This window comes from Podarcis filfolensis, assembly GCF_964270895.1.
Source record: "Podarcis filfolensis genome assembly, chromosome: 13".
Taxonomy (NCBI): domain Eukaryota; kingdom Metazoa; phylum Chordata; class Lepidosauria; order Squamata; family Lacertidae; genus Podarcis; species Podarcis filfolensis.
Genome location: NC_139615.1, coordinates 552,740 through 567,313, shown reverse-complemented (window position 1 = coordinate 567,313; position 14,574 = coordinate 552,740). Strand labels below are relative to the sequence as shown.

Sequence of the window (14,574 nt, the reverse complement as noted above, 5' to 3'; positions counted from 1 at the left end):
TTTATGACTTTTCTACGCCCCCCCTGCATTGGAGATTCCTGGATTGCACAGGGTTGGACTCGAGGCCCCTCGGGGTTCCCTTCCAAGTCTCCGATTCTGAGGTTCCACAGCTGCAAACCTCCCAGGATCTGGCCCCTTCCGGGGTTTGCAGAGAGGGAGGGGGGCAGGGGCGTGGCAAAGGGGGGCAGGGGGGAGCAGCTGCAGGGGAGGACCCTCTGCATCCCCACTTTGCGGGTTATGGAGGTACCCCCCATGCACCCTGCCCGGCAGTCCTGGGACCCCCCCCCCTTCTCCCCACGGCACCCTCTGGGGGGAAGAGAGAGAAGACTCACCCAGCGGAGAAGGCGACACCGAGGCAGCTCTTGCAAAGGCGACCAGAGCACCCCCTTCCGGGGAAGGAGGGGATTCGCCTCCGGAGGACCTTCCCGCCTGCCATCCTATTTCCGGTCCTCTCTAGGAATCCAGCCCCGCTCCTCTTAACTCTTGGCCTGCCGAGCGCACCCTGATTTGGGGGGCAGCAACCCTCCCTGCCCCCTCTTTGCTGCGCCCATGGAGGGACCCCCAGTATTTCCTTGCAATCTCCTTTCTTCTCCTTTTAACCCTTTACTTTGGATCCATTATTTTGGGTTCCAGATGAAACCTAAATCTATTCTACTCTTGAAATATGGATCATAGTTTTGCATGATAATACGTTCCCGTGAAAAAGTTATATTAAAGGGGAAGGGGGTTTTCTAGCATGTATTGTTTTACAGAACTATACAAATTTTCGTTGGAACACATTTCATTGCATTCATTCATAAGGCATTTCCTCCATGGGTTGTTTTCACTTTTTTCTGTTCCATGCTTGAGATGGATAATAATAGTTTTTACAAGATAATAAGCTCCTGATAAAAATTTTTGAAACATGAAAAGTTCCTGCTGAAAGAACCCGATAAAATCTCGTTGGAACAAATCTCACGGCAACATTTTATACGCCATTTCCTCCCTGGGTTCTTCTCTCTTCTTCTCTGCCTGCCCCTTCCTTCTCCCGCAGCAACGAGGGCCAAGTCCCAGGCGCCTTTCCATCTCCGGGGAGACAGAGCTCAGCCCCCCTCCGAGCAGCCCCACTTTCAAGGCCCAGTGTCAGAAAGCAGCAATACTAAGCCGTGTGTCTGAGAGAGAGAGGTAGAGAGAAAAACAGCTGAGCCCCGGCCGAGTCTGATTGGCTACCGAGACAGCCAGCCCTTTTGGCGGGAAAATGAGAGGCGCCTTTTCTGAGGGAGTTTTGAGGCTGGAGCTGAGACGGGAGGAAGGGAGGAGGAGGAGAGGCTGTGTCTGAGGGAGAAGTGGCTCTGGCCTGAGGAGAAGGAGGAGAGAGGAAGAGGGGCTGAGTCTGGGGGGAGGCAGGCTGTGGGGGTCTGAGAGAAAGAAGGGGGCCGAGGGATCCCCTGGGTCTGGCGCCCAAAATAAAACGCCTCAGGAGGGCATTGCTGAGAGAGAGGGAGGCTGAGGGAAAGGAACCTGGTCTGGGTCAAAAGGACTGAACTGCCACACCTGCCATAACTAAGGAAAGGAATGAGAGAGAAGTAACAGAAACTGATTTGAGCATTTCCCCACCTTGTCTAGAAACAGGAACATCAATTTATCTGAAGTGTAACAGCTCATTTTAGCAACTGAAGTTTAAGGAAAGCTGTGCCTATGCTACTGGTCTACCTTATAGGAATGTTATAAAAGTTTCTTTTTATGAAGCACTTTGAAAAACGCTTCAGAATATACCACACGGATGTTGTTTCTCTCCCCATGTTGCTCCCACCCCCTCCTGCTCCCTCTTCCCTCTGCATTCAAGGGGCACAGATGAGCCTTTCACCAACCCCCCCTTATTCCCACTGCCACCCCAGAACTCTGACCTGAACCCTTCACCCCCAACGTAGCGAAGAATGAGGTGTGTGGTGGAGTACAACTGATTTATTAAAAATAAACACTAATTTCATGATAACTTGTAGATAAGTTAGGGCTGCCGTAGGTCCAGATTTTCCCAGACATTACCAGGATTTAAAAGTGGAACTGACGTCAGGGGGGAATTAGTGGAATGTGGTTCTTTGTCCTAGATCTTAGGCCAATCAATTGGAAAATTACGTATTTCTGGCATTTTCATAAAACTGTTTTTGAGGGGGGTTCCTTAAAAAATGCTCAACAGCTTCCGGGATGTCCTGGTTTTTACTTTTTGAAATAAGGCAACCCTAACATTAAGTGTATGCTTTCAAATCTTCCATTTTTTTCTGTTCATTCTTCATTACTTTATTACTACTGTAACAATAGGTATTACAAGGATGTTCCTATACTTCTGAGTTCAACCTCCAACTGTTTCCTTGCAGGCTTTCTCCACCAGATGAGGGGGCCGGGTCCAAGGTGATGAACAGATGGAGTCCAGCTACAAAAGCTGGGGCCGCTGAACAAACTCTTGGCCTTAGCAGGTTTGTTGTTGCTATAGGTTTTTCTATCTGTATTTTAGATCTTCTCGTGATTTATGTGGCTATTTTACAGTGTGGTCGTGTATTTTAATGTTCTATTTATTGCTTATTACTACTTTGCTATTTATTTATTTATTTAATTTATTACATTTGTATGATGACTTTCTCCTGAAGATATCAGAGTGCTTTACAGCATAAAAATACAAAATAAAAACACAAAAGACATAATAAAAACAGGAATCAAAACAAAAGAATGACCACCTCCCCACAAACACATTTGAGAGGACATAGATGGTTTAATTAAACAAAGCCCTGGTTATTATGCTGTAGTAACTCAACCCCCACTTTCTGACGCTCCGTCAATCAACACTCACACGCAGCAGCCCAAACTTTCCCTTTCTGCCTCTCTAGCTAACAGTACCTTAAATGCACCAGTGGTTTTTTTCTTTAAAAAGGTTTAGGTGTGCTCTCATTTTGACTCAAGAAAATCACCATTTTATAGTTCAAATCAGGAAAAATAAATACAGTAAATGGACAAAAGTACAAGGATTCACAAAATGTTTAGGGGTATGTGTACCCTGCGTACCCCCCCAAACAAGCACTGAAATGCACTATTGTATTCTTCTTTTGATACAGGTGTACACAATTTAAAAACAAGGACCAGAACACTGCGCCTTAATGTGAAGCAGAAGCGCACAAAGGCACAATTTCTGGCAGTCTCATGACAGAGCTAGTGTGGTACAGTGGTTAGAGTGTCAGAGTATGACTTGGCAGACCGGGGTTCAAATTCCTACTCGGCCATGAGGCTCACCAGGTGTCCTTGGGGGCCAGGCACTGCTTCACATCCTCACCAACCTCACAGAGTTATTGTCAGGATTAAAAGAGGACGGGATTCCATTCTTACAAATATTGTAATAGGTTAAGATCTGGTGAAATACAGTAACAACAGAAAATAGAAACAGAAATAAAGGATTAAAAGAGGAGGGGGAGAACCATGTAGCAGCACCTTGGAGGAAAAAGTGGTATTTGAATGCAATAAATGAATTTCAGTAGGGACAAATATCAGATTCTGCAAGTAGGCAGGATTAATCAGCAACACATATATGTTAAAAGGATCAAGGGCTCTTAGTAGACCACAAGCTTGTAGTGAGTCAACAGTGAGATGCAGCAGCAAAAAACCCCAACTAATGCTATTATAGGCTGCATCAACACAGAATCATAGACTTATACAGTTGGAAGGAACCCCAAGGGTCTTCCAGCCCAACCCCCCGCAATGCAGGAATGTTGTGTTGCACACATTCTGTCTCCACAATGGCTTTGATGCTTCTGGGGCCAAAACTTTTGAACCAGAGTTCTGGATCTGCTTCATCCCTGACAAGCTGAAATGGGTGCAGAGGAGGGAGACCAAGGTGATCAAGGCTCTGGAAACCAAGACTTTGGAGAAATGGTTGAGGGAGCTGGGATGTTTTTTATGGAGGAAATGAGATGAAGAAGGACATCTGAAAGACATATCTAAAGGGTTGCGCCATGGAAGAGGGAGCAAGCTTGCTTTCTTCTGCTCCAGTTGAAGGACCCAAACCAATGCATTCAAGATACAAGTAAGGAAAATCTGACGAAACATCAGACAGAACTTTCTGACAGCAAGAACTGTTTGACTCTGGAACAAGCAAGTACAGGTGGTGGTGGACTCTTCTTGAATTGAAGGTTTTAAAGCAAAGGTTGGATGGACATCTGTCATGAATACTTTTGTTGAAAATCCTGCATTGCAGGGGGTTGGAGAAGATGACTCTCACCGTCCAATCCAATGCAACAATTCAATGATTCTTGGGGAATCTGATTCTCCCTGCTGTGAGTTCTTTGATGGGAAGTGAGAAAGGACTCCTGACTAAAACTCTCCCCACATTCCAAGCATTTATATGGTCTCTCCATTGTATGAATTATTTGATGGGAAATGAGATGGGAGTCCTGACTAAAACTCCTTCCACACTCCAAGCATTTATATGGGCTCTCCCAGGAGTGAGTTCTTTGATGGGAAGTGAGACCTGCCTTCTGTGTGAATCTCTTTCCACATTCCAAGCACTGAAATGGTCTCTCCCCTCTATGAATAATCTGATGGGAAGTGAGTTTAGTGCTCTCATTGAAGCTCTTTCCACATTCTGAGCACTGATAAGGTTTTTTATGAATTCTTTGATGGGCAGCAAGGGTGGCACTCTGATTGAAACTCTTTCCACATTCCGAGCACTGAAAAGGTTTCTCCCCTGTATGAATTCTTTGATGGACCGTGAGTAGGTCACTCCGACTGAAACTCTTTCCACATTCCAAGCACCGATAAGGTTTTTCCCCTGTATGAATTCTCTGATGTGAAATGAAGCTGCACCTGTGACTGAAGCACTTTTGACATTCCTCACACTGATATGGTTTCTCCCCTGTATGAATTCTTTCATGGATAATGAGATGACCGCTCCGAGTGAAGCTCTTTCCACATTCCAAGCACTGATACGGTTTCTTCCCAATGGGATTTCTTTGATGGGAAGTTGAATGGGAGCTTTGATTGAAGCTCTTTCCACAATCCAAGTATGGAAAAGGTTTCTCCCCTGTATGAATTCTTTGATGGAAAACGAGGCTGGACCTGTGACTGAAGCTCTTTCCACATTCCAGGCATTGGAAAGGTTTCTCCCGTGTATGAATTCGTTGATGGGAAATGAGCTGGAACTTTTGACTGAAGCTCTTTCCACATTCCAAGCACTGATAAGGCTTCTCCCCTGTATGAAGTCTTTGATGGGTAGTGAGGCTGGACCTGTGACTGAAGCACTTTTGACATTCCTCACACTGATATGGTTTCTCCCCAGTATGAATTCTTTCATGAATAATGAGATGACCCCTCCGACAGAAGCTCTTCCCACACTCCAAGCACTGGTAGGGTTTCTTCCCAATGGGATTTCTTCGAGGGGAAGTTGAATGGGAGCTTTGATTGAAGCTCTTTCCACATTCCAAATATTTACTTGGTTTCTCCTCTGTGTGGATTTCGTCATGGTCTCCCTTGTCCTCCATTTCCAATTCATCATCCCCTGCAACAAAGAGAGAGATGAATTAGAGGCTCAACAAGAAATGGAGCCCGCAATTATTGAACATTACTCATTAATGCTTGCGAGAGAGGAAGAACTGAAGGGAGTAGGATGGGAGGACTTACTTTAGGGTTCACTGCCTTTGTTGACTGGCATTCAGAGACATCTTTATGGGAACCTGAGATCCCAAAACCCTGGCTCTTTTCTGGGATGGATTTTGGGATGGATTTTGTTTGGCCCAATCATGGAATCTGTTCCATCTCTAATATCAGTTGTCTTTGACAGAAGCGGTGACTCCAGGGTGGGGGAGGCTGGCTAGTTCTGGGCTGTCGACACCCTGCCAGTAGAGATTATGTGATGATTTTTGACAGCCAGGGCAAAGATACCAGTACCATGCTCTCCCTTTGAAGATTGGGAGATGAATTGGGATGAACCTCACATGCTCTGAAGGAGCCACTTTTCACACTGAGATAAGAAGTTTCTTTTCAGGGCTTTTCAACATTAAATACAATGAAAGCCAAACTAAATAAAAATAAAACAGAGAGAATGAATGGAAAAAGAAACAAACAAATAACAGAAGAAGAGAAAAAGAAAGAAGCCCTCTATCAAGGTTGTATCTTAACCGTTATTCTGGAGCAGAGGAATGGAGCCATGGACAGAAACACTAAGAAACATTCTGTGATGGCAGAGAAAGAGCTGGGAGAGAAATGATCTTTTGTTCAAACTGGAGTAAACTCAGGGGGAAAAGCCACCAAGCAGCTGGTAACTTGTCTGGAGAGAAAAAAATGGAAGAAGTGGAATGGAAGGACTTTTAGGCTTCTGGTCAACACCCAGATTCAAGGGTGGCAGTTCTTTAGAACCCCTCTGGGGATTGTGAATAAGTTCAGGCAGAGGGAGGGAGAGAATGAGGCATGACCTCTTCCGGACGTCTCTGGGAAGAATCAGAGAGACTAAGGTGCATGTAGATGTTAGTTGACCCCATGACTGCCTCCATGGAAGAAGAAATGAAGGGGGCACTGGGAGTGAGTTCTCTGCCAAAGAACCAGCCTCCAGAGCCTTTTTCTGAAGCGTGGAAGGATTCCTCCTTCAATCTGGCTAATTGGATGAAACTAAGAGCATTCTCTGCACAAGATATGCAACGCAGGTTGCGACTTAACCAGCTGTCGTGTATGAACTGGAATTTCTGAAGATACCTGCAACAAACTTGAATAGAGAAGGAGGGGGGAAGACTGTTTTATGTTACACTATTTCCCCCTGTACTTTCTCTGCCCTCTCCTGATTAATGAAAAGAAGATGCAAGTGTTGGGAACATGGGACTTTTGGCTGAGGAAAGCAGACGTTTTTATGTTTTACTGGGAATTTGAAAAAGTCTTACTATGCCTGCCCTCTTCTGACTAAGGACTGACTGATTGGTCATTCGATTTGTGTTTACAATCATCTCTGTGCATTGTTTGCTGTTTCTGGAGGGAGAAACGTAGGAATTGCAATTTACGACTCTTCAGACTAGCAAGAATGCAGTCTACTCTGTTACTATGGAAGGAACTCAGGCCATGAAGAGGTTGAGAGGAGCGTGACACAGCTTGGCATAGAGGCGAAACAGGTGACCTGGAGGTACTGGACAGGATGTGCCTGCTGTGTGTTGGAGAGGGACAGAGACTCTAATGGCGGGGCTGTTTGATAAATTATCCTGTTTGAGAGCCAGATTTATCTGCGGTTGTAATCTCTGTGGAGGAAAATCTGAAGTGACCTTGGGCAGCATGAGCAGGAACATAAGAGATGCAGTTAAGCAGCAAAAAACAGGATCTTAACAAGAAAAATGCGGAGGTACAAGTTGGAAGACAACAATGAACTCTGAAAAATGGAACTTATTAAAATTCAAGCAAATGTTTAAAGGGAAGATGGAGTAATAACCACAACAGCTGTCATTGAATATATATACAAGGCGAGTCTTATTAAGGTTCACTTTTTCCGTATGCAGGGATGTAAAGGAGCAGCTGATGTATAATGATTTTGGTTAATACTAGGGACGCGGGTGGTGCTGTGGTCTAAACCACACAGCCCAGGGCTTGCCGATCAGAAGGTCGGCGGTTCGAATCCCCGCGACGGGGTGAGCTCCGGTTGCTCAGTCCCTGCTCCTGCCCACCTAGCAGTTCGAAAGCATGTCAAAGTGCAAGTAGATAAATAGGTACCGCTCCGGCGGGAAGGTAAACGGTGTTTCCGTGCGCTGCTCTGGTTTGCCAGAAGTGGCTTAGTCATGCTGGCCACATGACCCAGAAGCTGTACACCGGCTCCCTCGACCAATAAAGCGAGATGAGCTGCAACCCCAGAGTTGGCCTGGACCTAATGGTCAGGGGTCCCTTTACCTTTACCTTTGGAGGATGTTATCTAGAGATTAACTGAGAACAATAAACAGCAATAGAGGTTCATCTTGGACATATCTTATACGTGGAATGGAAAGCCGGTTTGGGAAAATTATATGAAACTGAATTAATTGGTTTGCAATTGATTTGCAGCAATTTGGAAGAACAAGAAAAAATAAATGAAAGAAGTGGAAATGGAAGGACTTTTCTTCCTAAATCAAGGTGGGACATCATGGCCAACAGGAGATGGGATTGGGTACAAATTAATGAACATATAGTAAGTAAAGAATTATTTATTATTATCATCCAGATAAGAAACATTTGTTATACTGGACTGGAGGAAGAATTTTCTTGATAGCTAGTGATAATAACAACTGGACTTTTTGCGCGGAAAGCAAAATGAACGAACTTGAGGTGTCTGTGACTGATGATCGAGAAAACACCGCCTAGCAGATTGAGGAACAGCTGGGCATTCTCTTGCAATGCAGCTGGATATTATCCTGGAGTGAATGCTTTTTTAAAAGATATTTATTGAAGTTTCACAAAAACATAAGTTTATAAAATAAAAAAGGTCATATACTAAGAAAAAGATACACAAAAAAGAACATAGAGAAATACATGAAAAAGAAAAAAGATGAATGAAAATACAAAATACAAAAGACAAATAGCTAAAAAAAGAATTAAAAACAAATCCGTTTTTTGTAACTTTGAACTCATTAGCTTATTTCCTTGGCCTCACACCTCCCCTTTTTATATTCCCATTTAAATAATCAAATCAGCAAATCCTTACCCTCTTTCATTTATCTTAACTCTGTATCTTAACATATTATAACTCTATATTTTCATCCATTATCAATTCATTTTTGCATATTCTTATTAACTTTGTTGCTAATGCCACTTATTTTCAATCCAACATCATTTTAACATTCATTAATTTTACAGTATTTCTGAAGATAGCCTTTAAATTTCTTCCAGTCTTCTTCCACCAACTCTTCTCCCAGGTCTCGGATTCTGCCAGTCATTTCCGCCAATTCCATATAATCCGTCACCTTCATCTGCCACTCTTCCAGGGTGGGTAGTTCTTGTGTCTTCCAATACTTTGCAATAAGTATTCTTGCTCCTGTTGTTGCATACATAAAGAAAGTTCTATCCTTCTTTGGCACCAATTGGCCGACTATGCCCAGGAGAAAGGCCTCTGGTTTCTTCAGAAAGGTATATTTAAATACCTTTTTCATTTCATTATAGATCATCTCCCAGAAAACCTGAATCTTTGGGCACGTCCACCAAAGGTGAAAGAATGTACCTTCATTTTCTTTACATTTCCAACATTTATTATCAGGCAAATGATAAATTTTTGCAAGCTTGACTGGTGTCATGTACCACCTGTACATCATTTTCATAATATTCTCTCTTAAGGCATTACATGCCGTAAATTTCATACCGGTGGTCCACAACTGTTCCCAGTCAGCAAACATAATGTTATGACCAATATCTTGTGCCCATTTAATCATAGCAGATTTAACCGTTTCATCCTGCGTATTCCATTTTAACAGCAAGTTATACATTCTTGAAAGTATCTTAGTTTTGGGATCTAACAATTCTGTTTCCAATTTTGATTTTTCCACCTGGAAGCCAATTTTTTTGTCCAAATTATAGGCCTCTCTTATTTGATAATAATGAAGCCAGTCTCACACTTTATCTTTTAATTTCTCAAAACTCTGCAATTTCAATTTATCTCCTTCTTGTTCCAATATTTCCCAATATTTCGGCCATTTGGCCTCCATATTGAGTTTTTTCTGAGCCTTCGCTTCCCTTGGTGACAACCACCTTGGGGTTTTATTTTCCAGTAAATCTTTGTATCTTATCCAGACACTGAACAATGCTTTCCTGACAATATGGTTTTTAAATGCTTTATGTGCTTTAACCTTGTCGTACCACAAATATGCATGCCAACCAAAAACGTTGTTAAATCCCTCTAAATCCAAAATGTCTGTGTTCTCAAGAAGCAGCCAGTCTTTCAACCAGCAGAATGCTGCTGATTCATAGTAAAGTTTAAGGTCTGGCAGGGCAAATCCACCTCTTTCCTTTGCATCAGTTAATATTTTAAATTTTATTCTAGGCTTCTTGCCCTGCCAGACAAATCTGGAAATGTGTCTCTGCCACTTCTTGAAACAGTCCATCTTGTCCAATATTTGCAATAATTGAAACAAAAACAACATTTTTGGCAATACATTCATCTTTATAGCTGCAATTCGACCCAACAAGGAAAGCTTCAAATTTGACCATATTTCCAAGTCTTTTTTCACTTCTGTCCAACATTTCTCATAGTTATCTTTAAATAAGTTTAAGTTCTTAGCAGTCATATTAACCCCCAAATATTTTACTTTCTTCACTAATGTTAAACCAGTCTCCTTCTGAAACCTCTCTTTCTCAATCGGTGTTAAGTTTTTCTCAAGCACTTTAGTTTTTGACTTGTTCAGCTTAAATCCTGCCACATGACCAAATTCTTGAATCAATTCTAATACTCTTTTCGTGCTAGATTCTGGCTCCTGTAACGTCAAAACTAGGTCATCTGCAAAAGCTTTCAGAGTCGTGGAAGGAAGCTTATATTACACTTATACTGAAAACTGAGTCTGAAAAGACACAACTTAAGAACTACCGCCCCATATCCCTGCTTAATGTGGATTACAAAATTTTTGCTGATACCTTGGCTAATAGATTAAAAAAGGTATTAGTTGAAGAGATACATAAAGATCAAGCCGGCTTTCTCCCAGATAGACATTTGTCGGACAATACAAGGAATATAATTGACATTTTGGAGAAGCTGCAAGTGAACATCAATACCAAAGCAGTTTTAATTTTTATAGATGTGGAAAAAGCTTTTGATAATATTTCTTGGAATTTTATGAAGAAAAATCTTCAGGGAATGGGGGTGGGCCAAGGGTTTGAAAATGGTATAAGTGCAATTTACTCAGAACAAAAGGCTAAGTTAATAGTTAATAATGTGATGACAGAGGAATTTAAGATAGAGAAAGGGACACGACAAGGCTGCCCAATTTCCTCATTGCTTTTTATTTCGGTTCTGGAGGTTTTGCTGAATATGATTAGAAGGGACCGTCTGATTAAAGGTATTCAGGCTAGAGTGAATGCTTTGAATACTTTGAACAATCTGAATACAGTGGTACCTCGGGTTACATACGCTTCAGGTTACAGACTCCGCTAACCCAGAAATAGTACCTCGGGTTAAGAACTTTGCTTCAGGATGAGAACAGAAATTGCGCGGCGGCGGCGGCACGGCAGCAGCAGGAGGCCCCATTAGCTCAAGTGGTGCTTCAGGTTAAGAACAGTTTCAGGTTAAGAATGGACCTCCGGAACGAATTAAGTACGTAACCAGAGGTACCACTGTATACATAATGGGCAGAGGAAGAATAGGAAGTCCTCTCTATTTATTTCCTTTATTTCTATTTTCCTTTTTCAGTGATACTTACTGTAGCTTTACTCCATTTTTTTTGTTAGTTCTATTTTTGTCCTTGTTTTATTTTGTATTTTCAAGTCCTCAACGCTAGTCTGATGAGGATATTCACAGAAAGCTGCTGTATTACTGATGAAGGACCCTGCGGGGGAGGCAGGGAAGGGATCATCTCCCAGGGAAGGAGGTTGGGATAAGAAAGCGAAGTTCCCTGGTGAGAGCTGGGAGCGTTGATCCCATTTTTTGTGAGATGAGGGTTAAGATCTACCCCTGGTAGAGGGCACTGTAATTTATTTTTTCTTCTCTCTCACTCTCTTTCCCCTATTCTGTTTTTTTCTTTCTCTCTTTGTTACTGTTCTTTTCTTCTCTATGTTTATATAGATCAGTTGGTTTTTAATTCTATTGTATGTTGAAAACTTTCAACAACAACAACAAGCTACTTCAATTTCCCTAACCACTCTGAAACCTACATTTAAAAAGGACTGGGCAATTCAGATCAGCCTTGTTTTAAAAGGCATAAGTGGTGGAAGAATATTCACAGGCAAAACAGACAATAGCCTCCATTCAAGGTTAATTGTGTAGGTGCAAGAATCCCAGATGCTGTAGGTGGCGCTGTCAAAATCCATCAAAATCTGGGAGGTTCGTCACATATATATGTATGGAATTTCAAAACATATTGATCCAACAGGGAGCCTTACCAAGAGAGGCCATGATCCCACAATTATCACCTATTATTCTCCTCTATGACTTCTGTATGCAGAGCTTTCTGGTCAGGGTCCAGCAACGCCCACTCCTCACCCAGGAAACGAACAATGACGCCTTCAAAGCACAGTGAACTCTAAGAAAAAGAGAGAGAAAGGTCCTCCTCTTAGCCAGTATAATTATTTACTATGAACTGATTTGTTGTTTCCCACCTGTGCTGTTTTAATGGGATTGTCTTGCCGCACATTGTAAGTATGGATGCTTCTTTTAACATCTTACTGGAATTATTTTATTTTATGTTTTGTTGTGTGCATTAGGCCAACTTCAAGAAGCATATGGGGACACAAGGTGGAGAGGGTGGGGAAAGCCCAGTTTTGCAATAGAGGGAGCTGGTTAGGCAGAGGTCAGCAAACTTTTTCAGCAGGGGGCCAGTCCACTATCCCTCAGACCTTGTGGGGGGCTGGACTATATTTTGAAAAAAAATATGAACAAATTCCTAAGCCCCACAAATAACCCAGAGATGCATTTTAAATAAAAGCACACATTCTACTCATGTAAAAACATGCTGATTCCCGGACTGTCCATGGGCTGGATTGAGAAGGCAATTGGGTCGGATCCAGCCCCTGGGCCTTAGTTTGCCTACCCATGTGGTTAGGTGTATCCTGGCCACGGTTTTTTATGGACTGCAAACTGGCGGGAAGCATATTTTAGTATTTCTACTATTAAGAAAAATAAAACAGAAACTACTGTTAAATAATGCTAGCGACATTCAGAAGGAAAAATAAGGGGAGGGGGCTGTTCCTTATTCTCAGCAATGGAACACCCTTCCTCGGAAGGTGGTGGACTCTCCTACCATGGAGGTTTTTAAAGCGTCAGGGATGCTATAATTGAAATGGCTATATTACCGTGGTTTTGACTGTCCCTCAGGGTCCCTTCCAACTCCACAATTATATTAAAGTCTCCTTTGCTGAGTGCGTTGCCCTCTACGTTAAGGTTACCAGATGTCCCCGTTTCCCGGGGACAGTCTCCAGATTTACAAATCAGTCCCCATACAAAATCCATTGAAGTTGAAAAATGTCCCCGGAGTAACTGAAAATAATCTGGTAACCTTAACTCAACGTGGAGCTGCCTTTGAAGAGGACTCGGAGACTGGTCCAAAATGCAGCAGCCAGATTACGGGCTGAGCTCCCGCACTTTATTTATGGGATCTCTATCCCCCCCCTTATCTCCAAGGAGATCCAGGTGGCATCCATGGGTCTATCCAGGGACGTCTTTTCTGCTGGGCGTAGTGGCGCGGCGAGCCAGGGCGCCAAGCAGTGGAGGGCGCCAGGCGGAGTGTCCGGGGAGGGGAGAGCGGGCATGTATGCGAGGCAGAGCAGGGGCTTGGTGCCTGCGTGCCTCCAGCACCTGTCGGAGGCAGGAAGGCTCCGGATGCTTTCCGAGACACACCACCTTGGCTGCATCCCAAGCTCTGCACATAATAAACGACTCTACCACCGCTCCCCCCATCCACTCTACCTCAAATGATCCCCGCGCTCGAGGCTACACGCTGCAACTGCTGCCCCCAGCACCCCTCCCTCCTTCTCCACCGCCTTGCAGGGAGCCTGCCTCCTCCCGCTGCCCCCACCACCTTGGCACTCCTTCACACGAACCTTGTCATGCTCCCCCCGCCCGTTCCTCCCCAAGCAAGGATGGTGAGACTGTGGCTGAGCGAGTGTGCTTCTCTGCTGCAGCAATGCAGACTCGCTTCGCCTGGCCCTGCCCGAACGAGACCCCTGCCTGCCTCCCGTGCCGCCCCATTGCGCCCGGCTGCCCAGCCCCACACCACGATCTCACCACGGCAGCCGATGTCCGGCTGCGTGCGAGGGTGGGAGCAGCCTTTCCTAAAAAAGGTCAACTTTGGGTCCCCCCCCTTTAAAAAGGTCAAAATGGGGGGGGCGCCAGAGGGATCTTTCCACCACTGTGTCGGATATGCTTAAGACGGGCCTGGGTCTACCCCCTACCCATTTCGCCCAACATTTTAGTGGAAATTTCTGCATTGCACAGGGTTGGACTAGAGGACCCTTGTGGTCTAAACCACTGAGCCTCTTGTGGCTGCTGATCGTGAGGTCGGTGGTTTGAAACAGCAGAAGGGAGTGCGCTCCCAGCTCCTGCCAAGCCAGCAGTTCGAAAGCAGGCAAGTGCAGTAGATCAAGAGGTACCGGGGCGGCAGGAAGGTAAGCACTCATCCCGGTGTCCCGCTGCGCCAGAAGCCGGTTAGTCCTGCCGGTCACCTGACAAAGGCCGGCTCCCGCAAATCAGGAGGAGAGCCGCACCCCAGAATCCCCTTGGACCCCTAAGCTGTGCAGGGGTCCTTCCCCTTTGACCGTGGATGGGGGAGGGGGTCCCACGCTGCATGGATTGGGAAGACCCCCCTCTGCCCCCTCCCCTTCTCCCCAATGCACCCTCGGGGGAAGGGAGAGGAGGCTCACCAGATCCCCGAGGAGAGCGGGCAGATCCCTTCCTCTCGAGGAAGGAGGGGCTTGGGC

General features: G+C 44.4%; 4 protein-coding genes across 11 annotated transcripts in view; all 4 read right to left on the bottom strand.

The window, feature by feature from the left end:
* LOC310746890 (uncharacterized protein) overlaps positions 1-14,574 on the bottom strand; it is a 66,619-nt gene that overhangs the window by 10,683 nt on the left and 41,362 nt on the right. The window lies entirely within an intron of this gene.
* Positions 1-14,574, bottom strand: part of LOC310746788 (uncharacterized protein) — a 125,393-nt gene that overhangs the window by 74,918 nt on the left and 35,901 nt on the right. The window lies entirely within an intron of this gene.
* LOC310746991 (uncharacterized protein) overlaps positions 1-14,574 on the bottom strand; it is a 43,584-nt gene that overhangs the window by 3,742 nt on the left and 25,268 nt on the right. The gene's annotated exons all lie outside the window — the stretch shown is intronic.
* Positions 2,567-14,574, bottom strand: part of LOC310746867 (uncharacterized protein) — a 37,438-nt gene continuing 25,430 nt past the window's right edge. Inside the window, exons 1-4 of one of the 5 annotated variants that reach the window (XM_083581069.1) lie at positions 14,393-14,484; positions 12,043-12,182; positions 5,641-5,852; positions 2,567-5,518 (exon numbers count right to left, since the gene is read on the bottom strand). In XM_083581069.1, the coding sequence (XP_083437195.1) occupies positions 4,185-5,501 (1,317 nt within the window). In that variant the 5' untranslated portion in view covers positions 5,502-5,518; positions 5,641-5,852; positions 12,043-12,182; positions 14,393-14,484 and the 3' untranslated portion in view covers positions 2,567-4,184. Of the gene's footprint in view, positions 5,519-5,640; positions 5,853-11,363; positions 11,490-12,042; positions 12,183-14,392; positions 14,563-14,574 lie in introns of those variants that run through there. The other 4 variants (XM_083581068.1, XM_083581066.1, XM_083581067.1 and 1 more) reach the window with 4 other exon arrangements.